Raw genomic sequence first — 19,318 nt, forward strand, 5'->3', positions numbered from 1 at the left:
AGATCCTCCCCTCTGAGACCTCAGCTGACAGCCAGGAGCACTAATTTCTGAGTAGCTGGAATGTCCGGTTGTTTCTCTAATCCTCTCTCAATGTACAAAGTCAGGTTCGGATGAGATCTTCAATAACATCTCTCCCACACCCTTTTATGATTTCCCCAATTCCCCCAAACTCTCCCTTCCCTGTTTCCCCTCGTCCAACTGGGAACATCTAGCAGGAAAATGACCTTTTCTCTTTTGTCTGTCCCCTAGACTGTGAGCTCTGGGAACAGAGCACTAGACCTAATGCATCTGTGTATGCCTGTCCTGTGAAAACTGCTGATCCTAAGATGAAATTGCTCATGTCAGACCCAGGCAAATTCAGGAGAGCCAGGAAAGCGTGAAAGAGGCGGGGGGAGGGAGAGCTCGCACTTCGCCTATAGAAAGAACTGCCCTTAGGATTAAAAAAAAAAAAAAATCAGAATCCTTTGCTTTGCACGCCCCACACGTATGCATGGATTCCTGCAACAAAGTTTAGCATCTTTAACCGCAACAATTCAGACCAGATGCTCCCAGAGATGGCATCCCCACCAATGAGCTGACTCCAAAATTTCTGCCTCCAGAATCCAAGACCAATGGGTTCTGTATCCATCCAGTCTATGTGAATATCTCCATTTTAATAATAAAAGCCTCCCTTACCTTTAGTTCTTGTGGTGTGTGTGTGTGTGGGAGGGGTTCCTGTGGCTTGCCATAGCACGCATCTCTGATTATTGCTCTCTCACACACACACACACACACACACACACACACATGTTTTCCCCTCTATTGTTTCTTATCTGCTTTTACGCTCCCCTTGGTAGCTCCCCCCCACCCCCACCCCCCCGCACTGCAGTTGAAACTTATAGAAATGGTCCCACCCCACACATTGCTTTGGTGGTGGCAGAAAGCTCAGAGGACTGCAACAGCCCGACTCACTGCCACAACCCAGGATATAACCGGCCATTTCGTGGATGTGAAGAGAGGCCTCCAAGTGGTGAATAAGCCGCGATCCTAGGCTGTGGAGCCAACTCCCAAGCTCAAGTTCAGCTCTATCAGACGTCTGAGTGACCCTTCTTTTCTGGGAGCCTCTCTGTCCTCACCTGTGAACCGGACTCAGCACCTACTTCACAGGATTGCCATGAAGATAAAGGGCTGGGGCGCACAGTGCCTAACATATAATAAGGGGCAATAAACGTCGCTTTTATCCTCAGGCCAGCGTCCTCGCCCTGTCCACCCCCACCAGCCCCCCTCGCCCACGTGCCTTTCGTAAATAAGCGAGCGCGCAGGCGCCCGGGGCCGGCGCCCATTGGCCCCCAGACCGGGGGAGCGGTGGGGAGAGGCGCCGGCGGCTCAGTCCTGGGGTCTGGCAGGGTCGGTTGGTCTGCTCCTCCGTCGGTCCGTGCGTCCGGGCCGCCGGCTTCGCCCTCGCCATGGCGCCCTGGCTGTGGCTGCTGTGGCTGCTCCCGGGCGTGGCTCCTGCCCCCGCCGAGCCGCGGGCCGCGGGCGCGCAGGCCTGGGAGCCGCCGGCCCCGGAGCTGCTGGCGCCCGCCCGCTTCGCGCTCAGGATGTACAACCGCGGCCGGGCTGCGGGGTCGCGGGCGGTGCTGGCGGCAGTCCGCGGGCGCGTCCGCCGGGTGAGGACGCGCGGGCGGCGGGGCGCCGGGCCTGGTCCGAGGGATGGGGGAACTTTGGCCTAGACGTGGGACGGGGGCCTGGACGGTGGAGAATCGAACCTCGGGAGACTGGGAACGGGCAGGGTGGCACGGGTGGGGCTGTGGGCTGAAAGGAGGGACAAGAAGGCTGGTTGTGCCCGCCTCATCCGCTCCTCCATCCAGGAGGGCGGGAGTACCCTGTACACCCTGGAGGCCACCCTGGAGGAGCCGCCCTGCAACGACCCCACTGTGTGCCAGCTCCCTGTGTCCAAGAAAACCCTGGTGAGTGATGGGGCTCCTACAGTTGCGGACACCAGGTTCAGTCACGCAAAAGTTGGGAGCGATGGGTCAGGTCAAGAGGCAAGGATCTGGGGCAGCAGCTCCCCTGCCCTGAGTCACTGCCCAAGCTCCCAGGACTGGAAATCAAGATGCTTGGAAAGGGTGGTATTGGGGTGGCTGTGCCTCACCGTGCTCGCACTGCAGGGGTGATTGCCTTGGGGGTGGTCCTCATCTGAGGAGCCAGCTTCTCTTGTCTGGAACCTTGTTCCCATCCCAGTCCCCAGACTGTCTTCTCCCTCTCCCTTCAGCTCTGCAGTTTTGCAATCCTGAATGAGTTGGGAAGACACATGCTGTTGCGGCGAGACTGTGGCCCCGTGGATACCAAGGTTACAGGTGCTGAGATAGCCCAGGGAGGCTGGGATAGCCCACATCAGATTTCACTGAGGGTTCAGTCTTAATTTCCTCTATATTCCAACCTTATCCAGATGATATAAATGAGACTTTCAACCCAGTCTTTCCACTGTTCAGCAAGGATCTCCCACCCCAGGTGAGGAGGCCATATCTGAGGCCAGCTGCGCCTTATGTCCCTTCTCCCTTTACCTGGAGTAGGGCTCTTCGGTTGGGCTGAAGTCCTTGTAAAGACACTCTGCCTTTCCAGGAGTTTTCCATGAAGATGACTTCACTTTTCAAGAATTTTGTTGCCACCTATAACCGGACTTATGAAACCAAGGAGGGTGAGGACCTAGCCTCCAAATCCCTGATCATATTGGTTGTTCCTGTCCCTGTCAGATCAGGGCCTTCCCCCCACTTTGTGCCATGATGTTGGGGAGGGGGACACAAGAAGCTATACATCTCTTGGATTAGACCCGAGTTCTAATCCAAGACTGGGCAGTCACCCCAAGTAACTGTATCATTTTCCGATCTTATTTTCCTGGTCAGAAACCAGGGGCCTCCCTCTCTCTGAAAAGGATAGAATGGAGTGGACACTAGATTTTCTCTGCTGGGTGCACCGTAGCCTTGCCCATGGTCTCCCCTGGGTGATGCTCTTTAGACCCTGTTTCAGTTACTGCCTCACACCTGGGAAGTCAGCACTCCAGTTTGGCCTGAAAGTTGATCTCACCTTTCATTCCACTGCTGTGGCTCCACCTCTTCCACCTGCCCCAGGGTTCTGTCCTTCTCCAAAAGAGCTTCAAACCTGATTTAGATTATACCTTCTCCCTGGGAAATCCCTGTGCCTTAGCCCCATCACTCTTCCTTTTATGATCTGCCTGGGTTCTGAGCTCCTCCTCGCCTCCTCTTTGATCCTCAGAAGCCAAGTGGCGAATGTCTATCTTTGTCAGAAACATGGTGCGAGCACAGAAGATCCAGGCCCTAGACCGGGGCACAGCTCAATATGGGGTCACCAAGTTCAGTGACCTCACAGGTAGGGATGGTAGCCAGAGCCTTCATAAAGCGTGGAAGAGGGCCTGCCCCAGGGCGCCTGGTCAGAGCTGATTTCAAATATTTTTTCCCTCCATGTGCTGCCCACAGAGGAGGAGTTCAACACCATCTATCTGAATCCCCTTTTAAAAGAGGAGTCTATCAAGAAGATGCAATTAACCAAGACCGTGAGTGACCCCGCCCCACCCGAATGGGACTGGAGGAAGAAGGGAGCCGTCACCAAAGTCAAAGACCAGGTTGGAGCCCTAGAAATGAGGGTGAGACATGTACTTGGCATGGAGGCTGGGGAAGGGATCTGGCCCTGACATTGCCCATCTCTTACAGGGCATGTGTGGCTCCTGCTGGGCCTTCTCAGTCACAGGCAATGTGGAGGGCCAGTGGTTCCTGAACCAGGGAACCCTGCTCTCCCTCTCAGAGCAGGGTGAGCATCCCGTTCCACCTCCCTGTCCCCAGCCCAGCCCCTCCAGAGGGCTCCTCCGGACCAGCCTTCTGTCTCCTAGAGCTCTTGGACTGTGACAAGATGGACAAAGCATGCATGGGTGGCTTGCCCTCCAACGCCTACGAGGCCATAAAGAATTTGGGTATGTATTAATGGAGTCAGGAGGGGCAGGAAGTGCCACTTCTCCCTCAAAAAGAAGTCAGTTTATGGGGTGGTGGGGAGACATGAGTGTGGGAGTCATGTAAAACTGGGTTCAGGTCTTAATGCCAACCCTGATTGGCAGAAGACCTTGGGCAGTCAGTTGTCAGAGCCTCAGCTGCCTCATATGGAAAATGAGCCAGGCCTACCTGGTAGGGGTCCCCTAAATGTCAAGTGGGGAAATGTATGTGAAGGTGTGTCGTGGTGAGCAGGGGGTCTTGGTGGTTTTGCCACTTAGAGGTCTGGGTTTCTAAAAGGCTGCTAAACCAAGTGCAAGACACCTACCTCACACCTGAGAGGTGTGGAACTAAGAGGCAGTTCAGTTCAGTAGAACTGGGCTGCAGTCACAGAAAGATAAAGGGCTGGACAGAGACTAGTCTGGAGTCTGGCAGGGCGTCGACCAGATTAGAGGGGACTCTCAGAGCAGGACAGGAAAATCAGATGAGTCCCAGGAGGGCCAGGACGAGCCCTCAGCAGGAGGGAGAACTGGGAGTTGAGTTCGTCTCTGCCACCTTTCTTGCTGGTTACTGCTGCTCTGTCCTCCCTGCCTCCCAGTAGTGTCACCCCTAGCATGAGGAGCGTTCTCAGAGGGAAGGGGGGGCCTGTAGTCCAGGGTGGGTGAAGAACGTGGGATCTGGTGTGTACGGGGCTCGATGCACTTCTGGTTGGGAGCATAAGTGGAGTCCACTCTCCCTGCCACCCCCAGGAGGGCTGGAGACAGAGGATGACTACAGCTACCGGGGCCACATGCAGACCTGCAGGTTCTCGGAAGAGAAGGCCAGGGTCTACATCAATGACTCAGTGGAGCTGAGCCAGAATGAGCAAAGTGAGTGAGGGGCGGGGGTGGTGCAGGCTTGCTGAGTAGGGTCCTTGTACCCACTGACGCTGTCCCTCCCCCTCCCAGAGCTGGCGGCCTGGCTGGCCAAGAGGGGCCCTATCTCTGTAGCCATCAATGCCTTTGGCATGCAGGTAAGGCCCTGCCCCACAGCCCTTGCTCCATCTCCTGCCCACCTCTCCCTTCTTCTCCTCAGAGTTGGCTTCTTACTCCTTATTTTCCCTCCCCAGTTCTACCGCCATGGAATCGCCCACCCACTCCGGCCCCTCTGCAGCCCTTGGCTCATTGACCACGCTGTGCTGCTTGTGGGCTATGGCAACCGTGAGTTTCGCTGACTGACTGTCCATCCATCCCAGGCCACAGATGGTTGGATGTCAGAATCCCAGGCCTCTGAGGGGGAAATCAGGGGAAAGCCTAGGAACACTGTCACCCACACAGCCTCAGGGGTTCCTCCATGCCCTCTATGGATGGGAAAGCTGGGGAGGGTGACATTATGCTGGAGGCGGGTGGCAAGTGCTCTTCTTGTGCCTCAGAGCTGCAGCAGGTCTCCATGAGAGTGGTAGGCTGGTGTTTCTTGCTTTTTGCTCTTTTCCTAGCACCGCACACACAGTAGGCCCACTGCATGTATTTGAAGGTAATAAAGTGCTTGAGGCATGGATGAGGATTGAGTCCTTGACCCCTGTGCTCTGTACTGCTCCCTAGGCTCTCAGGTTCCTTTCTGGGCCATCAAGAACAGCTGGGGCACTGACTGGGGTGAGGAGGTGAGTCTTGCCCGTGTGGCCCTTGCTCTTTAGCCCCTGTTCTGCTGGGCACACCCTCATCAAGCATCCTCTCCCCCAGGGTTACTATTACTTGCATCGAGGGTCCGGGGCCTGTGGTGTGAACACCATGGCCAGCTCGGCGGTGGTGAACTGAAGAGTCCATGGTGCAGGACCTGGTGCTGACCAGAGTGGCCCTTCCCAGCCTGACCCGCACATGCAGGCTCCTCCCCAGCAGGCACAGTTGTCTGAGGGGTGGGCACTGGGTACCTCAGGGTGAGCAAGGGGCACTGAGCCTCCACTTTATCCCCCTCCCACCCTGAAGTTCCCCAGTTGCATCTTTGTTGGATTGTGGTAGCTGGGAGGATACTGGAGTGAAGGATGCTTTCATGGCAGCCACAGCTGGAGCAAGGGGCTCGGGTAAGGTACAGAATGAAAATATTCTCATCTTAAATCCAGCTCTGTCCTCAGCAGGTTCTGGCTTCCTGTCCTGGTTTTCCTCTGTCTGATGCTATACATATTCTGGTCTCCCTGGATTTGGGGACACTGTCCCCATCCACATCCAGGAAACTTGTAACCCACCCCTTCTCTAACAGCAATAAAGAGATGTCCTGGTCCCCAGTGTTGTGGATGCTTGGTCCCTGGGGCAAGGAGGAATGGGGGGACCCCTGAAAGGTCAAGGAGGGATAGCTAGTTCTGCCTGGGATCCAGAAGACAGTTTCTGCTTCAGGAACCAAAAAGAGATGGAGAGAAGCCCACGGGATCTTTATTTAGAAGTACTTGGCTGGCTGATCTCTGAGGGCCTGACTCTGGTGGATGGATGGGATGAGCCACAGGGAACACCCTCTTTCTTTTCTTTTCTCAAGAACTGCAGGGCTAAGGTCAGAGGTCGCTTTCCCCATACAGCGCACTAGAAAAGGCCACGTAGTCCAGGGCTCCGGCTGGAGCACCAGTTCCCTTGTAGGGCACCATCCGGCGGATGCAGTACTCAGCCTGCTCAGCTGGGAGCTCTCGCCTCAGCTCCTCGGGGGTGATGTAGTTCTGGGGGAGAAGCAGCATTGAGGGCCCCTGGGTCCTGTGCCCTGCCCCAGCCCGCCAGCCCCCCACTACTCAGGGCTCACCTTGTCTCCTGCCAGGATCTTGAAGGAGGCTACAACTTGCTCAGCTGTGTCTGTTTCAGCCGTCTCTCGGGTCATGAAGTCAATGAAAGCCTGGAAGGTCACAACCCCAGCTGCGTTGGGGTCCACCATGGTCATGATGCGCGCAAACTCCACTTCACCCTGTAGAAAGACAGGCAGGCTCCAGGCCCATGGTGCCAAAGCCAGGAGGGCTCCCAGAGTCCCTTTCTGGGGACTGTCCAGCCATGGCTTGCACAACCCCTTTGCAGGACTCCAGCAGAACTGGGGTCCTCCTGATCACCTAGGTTTCCCCCAGCTCCTTTCCTCCAAAAGACCTCCATCAGAAGTCCTCTGTTCCATTCTGAAACCTGCTTCCTGCCCTTGTTGCTCATTGATCCTGACTTTTTTTCTGGGGCCACAACCCTCTATAATGCTGTTTCTCAAAGGTAAAAACAGTACAAGCTTAGACCTTGGGGTAACGGCAGAACCAGGTCCAAGTTAATTTACCTTTCTGAGTCTTTGATAGCCTCAGCCTCATGTAGGTGTGGTGAAGCATAGAGGAGATGATGGGGGCACACAGCAGGTGGTTCATATGGCGGGGGGTCAATTATGGCACTCCTGGGAAGAGGCTGGGGCACTCACCAGGTCATACCCCATGGAGATGAGGCAGGCTCGAAAGTCATCAGGCTCCATCATCCCATTCCGCTTCTGTAGTGGGTGAGTGGATGTTAGCCTCGGTTCCCAAGTTCCATCAGTCCCCAGATGTCTTACCCTGATGGGCTGGGCCCCTGCTGACCCGGTCAAAGTGGTTGAAGGATGCCCGGAACTCATTAAGCTGCTCCTGGCTCAGGCCCTTGGCGTCTCGGGTCAGTACCTGGTTCTCTACCTCATTGATGGTGCGAGCGATGGAGGTGAGCAGCTGCTCCCAGCCCACACGGATGTGCTAGAGAAAGGGAGATGGGCCAATCAGTGGGCAGCCAGTGTTTGGCCACTGCTCTAGTTCCACACTGGTCCCACTGTGTGACCCTGGGCAAGTCCTCCCCCTCACTGAGCCAGTGTCCCCATCTGGGACAGTGAGTGACCACTAGCACTATCTTCAAGTGTGATGATTTATTATGTGTTAAGTATTGATTGGCTAGCCATAACAAATCCTGGCCTGGCAGTAGGATGCGTTGTGACTCTAAAACAGGTCATTTCCCATCGTTGAGTCTCAGTATCCCTGTGGGTACATGGGGGGTCCTACTTGATCACTTAGGCTTCCCCAGCTAATCTGCCTGTCTCTCCCCAGAGGGTAGGTCCCCACCTCCATGCTGTAGACAGTGTGCTTGTTGTCAAAGACCAGGCTCTCTTGCAGCAGCTGGTGGTCACCCTCCAGACGGTCGATGTTGCTTTTGTAGTTGATGATGTTTTGCTCCTGCTGCCGCAGTCCTGCCATCTGTTCCTCCAGAGAGCCAGCCAGCCCTGCTGCCAGCCGACCCACCTCCTGCAAGGGTATTCAGGTGGGATGAAGGATTCCAATGCCCTGTGGCCCAGCCCTGGCCTATGCCCCAGGTTGGCCCCACTCTCCAAGCCCTTACCTCCACCTTTGCCTGGATCCAAGGTCCTACGGCATTGGCCTGGGCAGCAAACTGTCGCCGGAGCCTCTCATTCACCTGCTGCCGTGCCAGCTCCTCCTGCAGTGTCTGGTCACGGCTGGGCACCAACTTTCGGACCTGGGAAGGAGGGTGGTTATGCCAAGACCAGCTCTGGGGGCCAGAAATGGCTTTGAAGGGCTCAAACCTCAGTCCCTGTTGCTGTGAGCTGAATTAGACTATGTGGGCAAGCTCTCAACCTGTGTGGGCTTTGGTTTCCTTATCTCTAAAATAGGGCTTTTATGAAAGATGTCATTCAATTGAATTCTGCACATCAGTTCTGGTGGGAGTTGCTGTTGCTGTTGGTATTTTTACGGATGAGGCCACAATAGGCAAGATGCCTTTTCAGAGAATCTGTGGCAGATCCCCAGATCTGGAGGTAGGCTTTATTCCCCATATCTTGGGACAGGTGAGGTCACAGGGTGGTTAGAATGTACAGGTGGGGTGGGCAGGGTAGGGCATGTGGGGTACTGACCATGTCCCACTTGTTGTTGATGTCCTGGGGGCCGAGGGTGATGTAAGGGTTGGTAGACTTGGGCCGCAGCCCGTACGTTTGGCAGATCTTCTGGATCTCGCCCTGGATGCCCAGGATGGCACCTCGCTCTCGGTCAGCCTCAGGCAGTGTTGCCTTGAATTGCTCATGAGCTGTCAGCAGGCTCTTGGGGTGATGAGAAGGATCAATCAGCATCTCCCGTTTACCACAGGCACCAGAAAGAGCAGCAGAGTGCTCTAGGCCAGCCAACAGTCCAGGGGCTGGTCCGGGAACCCAGCAACCTAGTCAAGCACTCTAAAACTGGGGTTTTCCTCCCATTCCCACTCCCCAGGAGGCAGCTTTGGGGCCAGCTTTCCTGTCATCGCACCGGTGCCCCACCCACCTGGGTTTCTTCCACAGAGTGCACCAGCCACACATCCTGCAGGTCCTCCACTGCCCCATCCAGCCAGTTGTTGAAGGGAGCTGCCCTCCTTGCAAACTCCAGCTGCAGCTGGTCAATGGTTTCCAGGAGCTTCTCCATCCGCTAGGGGTCCAGGGGACAGCTGTCAGCACCTGGCTAGCAGGGGGAGCCTCTGCCTGGCTTCAGCTCCCTGGCCCCAGCCCCCACCTCTAGCGCATCCCTCCTCTTCTGGGTCAGCGTGCCCAAGTTGTCCCACTGGTCGCAGATGGCCTGGCAGCGGCTGTTCACTGAGGCCGCGTCATGATAGTCCAGCTCACTGGAGTGAGAAAGGGGATGAGTGTGGGGCCAGACCCTGGCCTTGATTTTCCACTGACTGCCCTCCTGGGGCTGGCCCCTGTGCCCTGGTGAAGGCATAGGGAGCCAGGATAGGTGAGGGATAAAGCGGGGTGTTCCCAGAGGGAGTTCCAGTTCGTGTTCCTGCGGGCAGATAGAGCGCTGGTGTGGATGTGGGGGCAGCAGAGCGGCGCGGGGACAGGGTTCCGGGAGGGGCGGAGCTAGTGGCGACAAGGGAAGGACAACACTGGTATCACAGGTTAACAAACCCGGGAGAACCGAGGGTCTCCTGGAGGGCAGAGGAGAGGGGCGGGGCCAGCAGCGGGTCACGCCTACTTGAGTTCCTGGGCCAGCGCAGCGATGTGCTCCACGCGGTCCTGGTGCGCCGCCAGGTCGCTCTCAAAGGCCTCGTGGCGCCGAAGCAACGCACGCACCTCCTGCAGCGAAGCCGACTCGTAGTCGCGCTGGTTCAACATGTCCTCCTTCCCTGCTCCGAGAGAGGCCAGGCTCCGGTCACCCAGAGTCAGCCGCGGGAGGAACAGGGGCTTTCCGCTGGGTTGTGAGGGCAGGTGATGACACCTGCTGGGCTACCCTGGGGGTTTGCTCTGAAACCCCACAGCGATAAAGTGAAGCCCCTGATCCGTGGCATGGCCGTAATGACCCAGCAATGTCCAGGCTAATTCTTGGCACAGTTTTGAAACTATTTGGTCTCCAACTAGCACTCAAGAACTCTGTGAGCCCCTTAAGCCTCTGACCTGATTTCTTTGCTCACCACTGTTTCCCCAGGGCCTGGCACAGTGCCTGGCACTTGGTAGGCTCTTAATGAGTATTTATTGAAAAGTGTTTTGTGAGTGATGATTATAATTTTGCAATTAAAAATCAATGTAAGCATAATAGTGGTAGGACGCTTTATTGAGTGCCTGTGTGTTTTGCAGAGGATGTGATAAATGACTTCCCAGGTCACACAGCTAGCTGTAATTTTAAGAAATTCTTACTCCAAATGATTGTTATTCATTATGTCCAAAATCCCTTTTGAGTGTTTATTCATTATTGCTAGGCAGGACCCATTCATTTGTAGGATTTAAATCTCTTGACAGAATAGTAAATGAATGATTTTTAAAATTAATTTTTAAAATTTATTTCTATATGGTGCTAAGGATTGAACCCAGTGCCTCACATGTGCTAGGCAAGCACTCTACCCCAGCCCTGAATGAATGATTTTATCCAGAGTGATATATTTGAGGCATGCAATATTTTGAATATGACAAGTGATATTAGAGTTCAGGACCAACTCATCTTCAGACACCTGCTACATACACAAATACAATGGTGACAATCAGAGACCTACAGAGGGCCTAAGCCTAGAAAGGGGGAAAGGTCCTGAATTTATAGATTATGTGGTCCAAAAAGGGGCTAAGGTTGCACTGTGGCAAGTCAAGGTGGGACTAGAATTCTGGTCTCTGGCTTCCCTGCAGGGCTTGGACCCTAGTCCTGTGCATTTTGCTAGGACTCCACTCCAGGAGAGGCTCAGCCCCATGAGGGGTACCTACCCCGGGTCCAGGCTTCATGCAGAGAAGCCTTCTGCTGGAACTTCTCCGCCAGATGCTGAAGGCGCTGTAGGCGCCGGATCTCAGACAGCAGCCAGTCCTCATAGCCCTTTTCCACTTGCTCCAGCCCTCGCCACGCATTGGCAATGTCCTGAGGGGCAGGCAGAAGTGCCCTCCATTGAAGTTCACCCATTGTACAGATAGGGATACAGAGCCCACTGTCACCCAGGGCATGGGAACAGGGCTGGGACCACCTCCACTCCTGCCTGGCTCACCGAGACCAGCTTGCCCTCGGAGGGCATGAAGGCGGGTCGGTGGCTCAGCCGCAACTTGGTCTGCAGCGTGTTGAAGTTGATCTCCAGCTGGCACTTCTCCTGAACTCGGGGCGGTTTGTGCAGGCGCCGGTAGTCCCGAAAGTCCTCCAACTTACGCTGCATGGCACTCATGCTGGGCTCGCCCACGCGGTTCTCCAGCCATGGGACAGTGCGGCGGATCCACTCCAACAGCTGCCAGGGCCAGGCAGGGGCAAAGCTGAGAGCTCTGAGCAGAACTGCCCCCAGGTCACTCACCCCTCTCCACCCACTCAGAGACTGGCCAGAGGGCCAGACCTCCTGGGGGCAACTTTCACAACTCTGGGTCAGTCTGTCCCTCCTGATCAGGAAAGGAGCAGAGTGGTTAATTTCTTATGTCTTTATGTTTTGAAGTACTGGGGATTGAACCCTAGTATGTCAGACAGGTGCTCTACCACTGAGTTACACTGCCAGCCCCAGGATGCTTAACTTCTGAGTTTGTGGGCCAGGATCGTGATGGCACAGAACTAAGGGCCATGTAGCTGCTAAATTCAAGGGAATAGATCCATGAATAAGGAGTGAATCCGTGACTAACCAGGAGCCTGGGTAGTCAGAAGGGCAGGTGATGGGTCGCAAAGAGCAGGAAGAGGCTGGGGAGAGGCCAGGACTACTCTGAGAAGAGGGAAGGTCTGCAGGCCCATGCTGGGGTTAGTGAGGGTTGAGCAGAGCCAAGGTGGGCAGAGCACAGTGGGAGCGGCTCTGGGCCAGCCTCACCTCGCTGGCCAGCTTCTCATACTCTTCCATCAGCTTCTCATTTTCCTGGTTCACGGCCAGCACCTTGCAGATCCTGTTGGCAGCTGTCTCTGCCTGTGGTAGGGGTAGGCAGTTGGGCTGGCATAAGACAAACTGCCTTGGATGCCCCAACCCAGCCTCCCTCTGTAAGACTCTTAAAAACCTGGGCCAGGCAAATAGGGGGAAGGAGGAGGGGTGCACATCTCTTAGGTGGAGAGGGTGCTTCCAGGTCAGAGGCCTTTGCTCCTGAGCTCCCTAAAGACCAAGTGGGTACAGCTGGGACAGTGCACTCCCACCTACACCATCTGGCACTGCCAAATGTTGGGCTGCTGCCCAGGTTGGGCCTTTGGGTCTGCAAGCCCAGCCTGGGCAGCAGTGCCCCTGGGGCAGCAGCGATGCCCACTCACCTGCTCAGCCCCTGCAAAGGCATGGTAGAAGCAGGAAACATAGGTCATGATGGCCTTCTCGTCCGGCTTTGGAGTGTTCACAATGTCTGGGAAGGGCAATAGGGTGTATGTTGACCAAAGCCACCAGTGGAGAATGGGGATTGAACCCTAGTGTGTCAGACAAGTGCCAGGCATAGAACCCCTCAGATGTGAGGGGCAGTGACATCTAGTCACTAGCATCCAGCTCCCACAAGGCCAGCATTTTCTTCCTCCCCAAAGCCTGGGTGAGTGAACAGACACTGTGGCCCTCCTAAGGGACCAGTCCACACTGCCTGGTACCCCTAACCACCTTATAACTCTGTCTGCCAGTCTTTCTCTCAGTCCATGGCCAGAACCAGTTCTCCATCAGTGCCAACACAGCCAGGGCACGATACATAGCAGGTGCTCAGGAAATGTCTGCTGCTTCACTGACTAAATGGCTTGCTTAGGCACAGGGCACAAAGGCAGGATGTGCTCCAGAGGAGCTGCCAGGTTGGAGGACCTGGATTATCTCAGATAATCCAGGGGACTGAGATATGAGGGTGGAGCCATTCCATAGGGGAAAGGCAGGAGAGGGCAGGGGACAAGATGGAAGGGGATGGTGGCAGGAGCACTGTGACCAGAGAGTTGGTGGTTGGGCACAGAAGGGACAGACAGGGGCAGGACAGAAGTTGGACTGTGCCTGCTCATGAGTAAGAGGAGGCTTTGCCTGGGTGGGCCTTGCTCTTACCTTCCGCATCCAGCATCTTTGGGATGTCCAGGTATTTCTCCGCCACTTCAAAGGCAGTGTTCAGGTTGCCAATAGGGTCATCCTAGGTGGGTGTGAAGGGAAGAGCTGAAAGGTCAGCTGAGGGCAGAGATCAAGGGCCAGGGTTGGGGCAGCAGAAGCCCACCTTGCGCAGTTTGGCATAGTCAATGAGGTCGGGCCGGTGTCGGTGGATGAGAGCACAGAGGGCCAGGCCATCCTTCCAGCTGGACAGAGAAGTGGGTGTCAGGCCTGGCTCAAGTCAAGGCCCAGGAGTGCCCCACAAGACAGCCTCAAGTATAACATGGAGTAAAGCACACACTCCTTAGCTTGGGTGTAAGGTCCCAGACTCAGACCATCTCCTCCTAGCTCCTCCAAGTTCCCTCACAAGCCCTTTGATAGAACACACCAATTTCTGGATGTGTTTGGCCTCCAGCTTCCCTCTGGCTGGAATGCCCTTCTGGGGATTCTTAAAGGCTCAGGAATCCTCTGTAATCCTCCTGAATTCAGTTCTACTCAATTCAACATTTAGCAGTCCTTCTATGTTTAGACAGTAATGCTATGCTCCAGGAACTTGGCTGTGATCCCTCATTCCCTGGGGCTTGAGGCGGAGTAGGGGAACAGCTCTGTGCCCTCATTGATCAGGGTGGACATCCCCCTGCCCCAGCGCTGACCCACTGACACACCTGGTGTGGAAGTTCTGCACGTTGACATTGCGGTACGGGGCTGTCTTCCGCTGGCACCACAGGAGCAAGCCTTCCTTGGCCGAGGTTTCTGGATGGCAAAGTGGTAGGTGAGAGCATTAGTTGGAAAAGGTCTGGGCCAGTCCTTTCCCCAGCCTCCTCTCCCACCACTCACCTTCCACTGAGATGTCCTGGATGGCAAAGCGGAGGATGATGGTCCAGATCATGCCCAGGGTCATCTTCAGGTTCCCGTCGACGATCTCTGCACAGAGGAAGTGAGGGGACAGCTCTGGCTAGTACTCAAAGCCTGTTTGTCCAGGCCTCAGAGCACCGTTCCCTCATTCTTGCTCTGGTTCTTGCTCTGCACCCCAGAATGGGTACCTAGTGGGTGAGCCTTTAGCAGGCACTTCACAAATACTTATTCCTATTTTAAAATGATTAGCTGAACACCTACTGGGCACCAGGTGCTGTGCCAGTACTTTGGGTACATCTGCTCCTCAGTCTCTCTTCTGAGGCAGGGATGAGTATGCCCATTGTTAAAATGAGGAAACTGAGGCTCACAGAGGTGACCTGTTGATGTCCCAGGGAGCCCCCATGCCCTGCCCTGGCTCCTCCTCACCCTCAGCACCGATAGACACCAGCTTAACTCCCTTGCTGGCAATGAAGTCCAGGGCCTTGTTGACATTGGCGATTTTGTGGAAGCGCATCTTGCCTTTGTCTGGCCTGGGGAGCCTCTCTCCTGAGTGTAAGAGCACAGGTCAAGGGTCAAAGTCATGAGAAGCAGCAGTAAACACTGTCCCCAAGTTCCCCTCACTCCAACTCCCCTCCAGCACTCCATTGCCATCATTCTCCAATTCCCCAGACTGCCCTGTGTCTGAGGTCCCTATGCACACATCTTCACCCTCACCTGAAATGACCTCCAGGAGCAGCATGAGCTTGAGGCCATTTCGGAAGTCCTCCTCGATGTTCTCGATCTGGGTGCCCGCTTTACGCAGATGTGAGTTGCACCAGGCAGTGAAGGTCTGGGGGAGAAGACAGTGCTCGGACCCTAGGACTGGGTATAGGGACCTGAGACACACTCCTGGCTCCTTAGGCTAGATCTCAAAGCCCTGAGCCTTGGATTCAAGTCCTGGCTTGGCCACTGACTTGCTGTGCATCCTGGACTAGTCCCCCCTGCCACTGCCCTCTCTGAGCTTTGGTTGTTCTGGAAGGGAAGAAGTGGAGTCAGACTTGGGGTCCACTCCAGCCTTGCCCAGTCTTAAGCACTAGAAGAGAGCTCAGAAATATTTAACACAATCCAAAGTAGGAGTACCTCCGAAGTTCAGGGGCCAGCCCAGGGAGATACGGTCTCTCTCATGTCAGAAGTTCCAGATGGAAGCATACCAGGACCCCAAGGGTTGTGGACTGGCCTCCAGGGAGACTCTGAGTGTGCAAGCGCTATGCAGGTTGTAGAGGATCCACTGAACACTCAGGCCCAGCCTGACCTGGCTTCCAGAGCCACCTCCTTCCTGACACCAGTATCAACCTCCATCTGATATGGAGTGGTACACAGCTGTGTGTGTGTTGGGGGTGGAGGTGACCTGGCGCCTAGTGCAATAAATATTTATATTTTGCAATCTATCAAACCTTTGGCCCCTGAATGCTGCTATCATTGTCCACAATTGGGCTCCAATCCCAGCTGAGCTACTCACTCTCCACAATCCGGGGTCAGCCCTTGTCCTCTCTGGGGTTTAGTCTCTGTGTATTTTTTTTTTTTTTTTTTTTTTTAGAGAGAGAGAGAATTTTTATTTATTTTTTAGTTTTCGGCAGACACAACATCTTTGTTTGTATGTGGTGCTGAGGATCGAACCTGGGCCGCATGCATGCCAGGCGAGCGCCCTACCGCTTGAGCCACATCCCCAGCCCTAGTCTCTGCGTATTAATGGGTCAGACTCATGATGTCTCAGACTCATGGGTCCTTCCCCCAATATGGTAGGATTCTGGAATTCTGAGCATTTCCACACCACAAAGCAGACATTCCTGAAAGATGGCCCTGGAAATTCTTTCCCTCATCCAGTTTTCAGAGATCCTGGGAGCTGGACCTGGAAGAGGCTGTCATTGCTACAAATTGATACATTTACAAATATGGTGCTGTCATTGCTAAGGGAGTGCGAACATAGGCAGTACTATTCCATGGTGGCCTAAGCACTAAAAGGGTATTTGTTCTTTTTGCAGGTCCTTCTAACCCTGGAGTCTGGATGTTCTGAGTCTGGATAGGGCAGAGGGACAAGCAGATCTGGATGACACCAAACATGAGTCTTAATGACAATCACGTAGGTCTGAGGAGTGCTGGGATAGACACACTGAGGAATCTCTGGGAGGGGCTGTCCAAATCAGGTGAGGGCCTCTTGGGAAAGGCTCACATTTGATCTGAGCTGAGATGGAAGAGCAGGAGCTCCCTAGGCAGGGAAGGGCAGGCAAGGGCACTCCAGGCAGGGGCTACACCCAGGCAAGTGCGCCATGAGAAACAGTTGCTATTTGTGGGACTGCAACTTTCTGGGCACTACTGGAATGAAGCTGGGGGTGTTGGGGTATCAATGGTGAGAGGCAGGCCGGAGGGATGGCAAGGGCCAGGTCATGCGTGATCTTGGGTGCTAAGCTGGAGAGTTTGAACTTGATCCTGAGAGTCACAGGGAGCCAGCAAAGCTTCAGGCAGGAGGAAGGTAGACAGAACTGTGTTTCAGAAAGCTTGTTTTGTTTGCAGAGTAGATACAATGGCTTGGCAGAGTAGAGGGAGAAGAGGATCAAGGGCATCAGATGCAGGGTGTCAGTGAGGAGGACGAGATAGGATCAGGTGGGTGAGATAGAGGCAGGGGCTTTGTTTTGTCTCTTGTAGAATCCTGGTATCTAATAAAACATTCAGTAGGATTTCCCCCCAAAATATTTATCAAACATAAATGTTTGGGGTGAGGCTGAAAGAAGAGAAATCAGGAGGGAGGAAGCAGGAGTGCTCTGAGACTGTGGGAAGCCCCTGGATGGAGGAGTCATGTGCGGGAAAAGGAGCATTCAGGAGCAGGGATGGGGCAGGGCTAAAGCTGACCGCAAGGTGTTTATTACAATCTTGTAATAAATAATATTGGACACGAAAGAAAAGGTCAAAATGTCCTGTTCCAGGGGCTGCTGATTGATTTAGACAGCATCCACCCTGTGCAGCTGTTGGATGAATGGTGAGGTGGGTGGCTGTAAGTTGGGATGAAAGGATGTTCCTGATATTTTAAGTGACAAAGGCAAGATACAAACTGGCATGTGTCATATGAGGGGTATGTGGACCTGGATCTGGGAGAGGCCTGGGTGGTTAGAGGGGGGATAGTTGTTTCAGAGCAGTTGGCAGCTGGAGCCAGGGGCAGGGATGACATCACCAGGAGACTGCCAACCCAGGGACCACAGCCATGCTTAGAGACAGGTGCGGGGGGGGGGGGGGGAGTGTCACCCAGGGCATCCCAGCCTAGTCAGCTAAGTCTCTTGACCCCTGGGGTCAACTCCTGTCTCCTAACCCAGTGGAAATGCTCTGATTCTAAATTCTGGGATTCTCAGACCCTGTGGAATTTCACAATTCCACAGAGCAGCCCAGTACCCTGCCCTTTCCTGGAGTCCTGTGCTATTGTCAAACACTCAGCAGGCCATCCCTGGCCACCACTTCTCAAATTTTTCTCATTCCAGCTGGGATCATTTTCTCTTTAGGGAACCCAGGTGTCCTGCCCTCTCCAGTAGGGAAAGTCTGGGAGTGAAAATAGTTCAGGGAGGGAGGGGACCCAAGTGCCCTCCCTACAAGGCTGAGTCTGGGCAGCACCTGCCATGTGCCCCTGTTAAGCTCCCCCAAGGCGCTGCCTCAGCACAAAGTGCCCATCTGGCTGGAGAGTCAGGTTACTGCACAAGGGGACCTGTAAGGGGACCCAGGGCTCCCCTCCTCCCGACCTGGTGGCCTTTTCAGCAGACTCAGGGCCCCGTGGTGGAAGGGGTATCTTGTGAAGGGGTGGGGGAGGGGCAAGGGATAAAGATCCTCAGACTGGGGTGCCTGTTTTCTGACAGTGTATGATTTGGGGCCTACCCTAGTTCTTTTCTGGGCCTAACTTTCTTCAACTGTCACGAGATAGAATGACTATGGACCCGGCCCTGGGTAGGATACAGAGGAGGGGTAGGGTGGGGTCTGAGAAGCCTTGCTCCCCAGTCCCTAGTGTGCCTGGCTTGTTCCACTCGGGGTGGAACCTGGGAATATTTAGAGTGTGGGGTGGGCTGGGAAGAATGATTATCCTTTGTGAACCCCCACCCTCAACTTGGATGCCCTGCGCTTTGCCCAAACGGATCTTTGCCCCAGAAATGAGGCAGTGGGCCCAGGGAAATGAGCCCTGGGGTGGGGAGTACGGGTAGCCCAGGAACACTTCCTGACATCCTAAGCCCCTCATGAGGGCTCCCAGGCTTCTCTTCCAGCTCTGCGGACAGCAGGGGGCTGCGGGGCAGAGCCTGGGCTGGGGAGTGGCAGTCTGGGTTAAACTCAGGCTCTGCCCGCACCTGTGAGATGCCCAGGACAAGCCGCCTAGCCTCCCAGGTCTCAGTTTTGCCGTTAGGAAATGGGTGAGCACTCACTTTCCGCTGCTGCTTCTCCCAGGCCGGGTCCAGCAGCAGGTCGCGGTCCCAGTCCTCCTCCTGTTCCATGTACTCGCCGCCCCCGCCGCCCGCGAAGGGCCCCTCCCCGGCCCCCAGACCCTCGGGCTGCATAACCATCATCATCTTGCTTGGGCTCCTGGCTCCGCTCCCCGCGTTCGCGGACACCCGGGCCCGGTTAAGTAGGTCCCGGCCCAGCCCCGGATCGGATTCGCACTAAATATGGGGGAGGAGGGTGGAGCCGGATAGGGGCGAGGACGCTTGGGTCCAGATGAGACCAGAGGTTGCCCTGGAGCCAGGGACTGCGGAGTTGAGGGGTGCAGAGGTAGATCTCGTGGCGGAGATCCGGGATTCGCGTTCCAGTTCACGGCTTGGGCGCTGTGTGACTTAGCGAAAGCCGTCGGTTCTCTGTTTCCTCATCCGCAGAACGGAGATGACCAAACTAACAGTGGCTGCAGATCACCCTAAAGGCTGCCCTCCAGGTTTCATCCTGACCATCTTCCTGCACTACGAGGGTAGAAAACAGAGCCCTATCCCCATTTCACAGTCAGAAACACGGAGGCGACGAGCTGTTTTGAATGTTTTCTGGGGTGATGAAGGGAGA

The 19,318-nt window shown here is 55.1% G+C and overlaps 2 protein-coding genes across 2 annotated transcripts; one reads left to right on the plus strand and one right to left on the minus strand.

Moving 5' to 3' along the window:
- Window positions 1–1,286: 1,286 nt before the first annotated feature.
- Window positions 1,287–6,237, plus strand: Ctsf (cathepsin F). Its single transcript, XM_026396596.2, has 14 exons — window positions 1,287–1,649; window positions 1,851–1,949; window positions 2,255–2,339; window positions 2,432–2,493; window positions 2,605–2,680; window positions 3,256–3,369; window positions 3,477–3,622; window positions 3,711–3,807; window positions 3,887–3,967; window positions 4,730–4,849; window positions 4,928–4,992; window positions 5,089–5,179; window positions 5,561–5,619; window positions 5,699–6,237. Exons 1-14 carry the CDS (start codon window positions 1,446–1,448, stop codon window positions 5,771–5,773), a joined length of 1,374 nt encoding a protein of 457 aa, XP_026252381.2. The 5' UTR covers window positions 1,287–1,445; the 3' UTR covers window positions 5,774–6,237.
- Window positions 6,238–6,360: 123 nt separating this feature from the next.
- Window positions 6,361–18,880, minus strand: Actn3 (actinin alpha 3). Its single transcript, XM_026396595.2, has 21 exons — window positions 18,697–18,880; window positions 14,981–15,095; window positions 14,693–14,812; window positions 14,249–14,335; window positions 14,077–14,164; window positions 13,539–13,617; window positions 13,376–13,457; window positions 12,628–12,713; window positions 12,203–12,295; window positions 11,414–11,644; window positions 11,142–11,289; window positions 9,928–10,078; window positions 9,466–9,574; window positions 9,241–9,381; window positions 8,841–9,023; window positions 8,312–8,446; window positions 8,038–8,217; window positions 7,531–7,677; window positions 7,377–7,442; window positions 6,738–6,896; window positions 6,361–6,657 (listed from the first exon to the last, which is right to left on the minus strand). Exons 1-21 carry the CDS (start codon window positions 18,838–18,840, stop codon window positions 6,499–6,501), a joined length of 2,703 nt encoding a protein of 900 aa, XP_026252380.1. The 5' UTR covers window positions 18,841–18,880; the 3' UTR covers window positions 6,361–6,498.
- Window positions 18,881–19,318: the final 438 nt, after the last annotated feature.

Source organism: Urocitellus parryii, chromosome 4 (genome assembly GCF_045843805.1).
Source record: "Urocitellus parryii isolate mUroPar1 chromosome 4, mUroPar1.hap1, whole genome shotgun sequence".
Lineage (NCBI taxonomy): Eukaryota > Metazoa > Chordata > Mammalia > Rodentia > Sciuridae > Urocitellus > Urocitellus parryii.

Bases quoted from the DNA above. Each gene is read 5' to 3' on its own strand.
- Ctsf (XM_026396596.2), top strand. From the start codon at position 1,446: ATGGCGCCCTGGCTGTGGCTGCTGTGGCTGCTCCCGGGCGTGGCTCCT. The intron at 3,808-3,886 runs GTGAGCATCCCG...TCTGTCTCCTAG, and splicing joins GCTCTCCCTCTCAGAGCAGG to AGCTCTTGGACTGTGACAAG. The intron at 5,620-5,698 runs GTGAGTCTTGCC...CCTCTCCCCCAG, and splicing joins GCACTGACTGGGGTGAGGAG to GGTTACTATTACTTGCATCG.
- Actn3 (XM_026396595.2), bottom strand. From the start codon at position 18,840: ATGATGATGGTTATGCAGCCCGAGGGTCTGGGGGCCGGGGAGGGGCCC. The intron at 10,079-11,141 runs GTAGGTACCCCT...CTCTCGGAGCAG, and splicing joins GCATGAAGCCTGGACCCGGG to GGAAGGAGGACATGTTGAAC. The intron at 9,575-9,927 runs GTAGGCGTGACC...TTCTCACTCCAG, and splicing joins GCGCTGGCCCAGGAACTCAA to TGAGCTGGACTATCATGACG.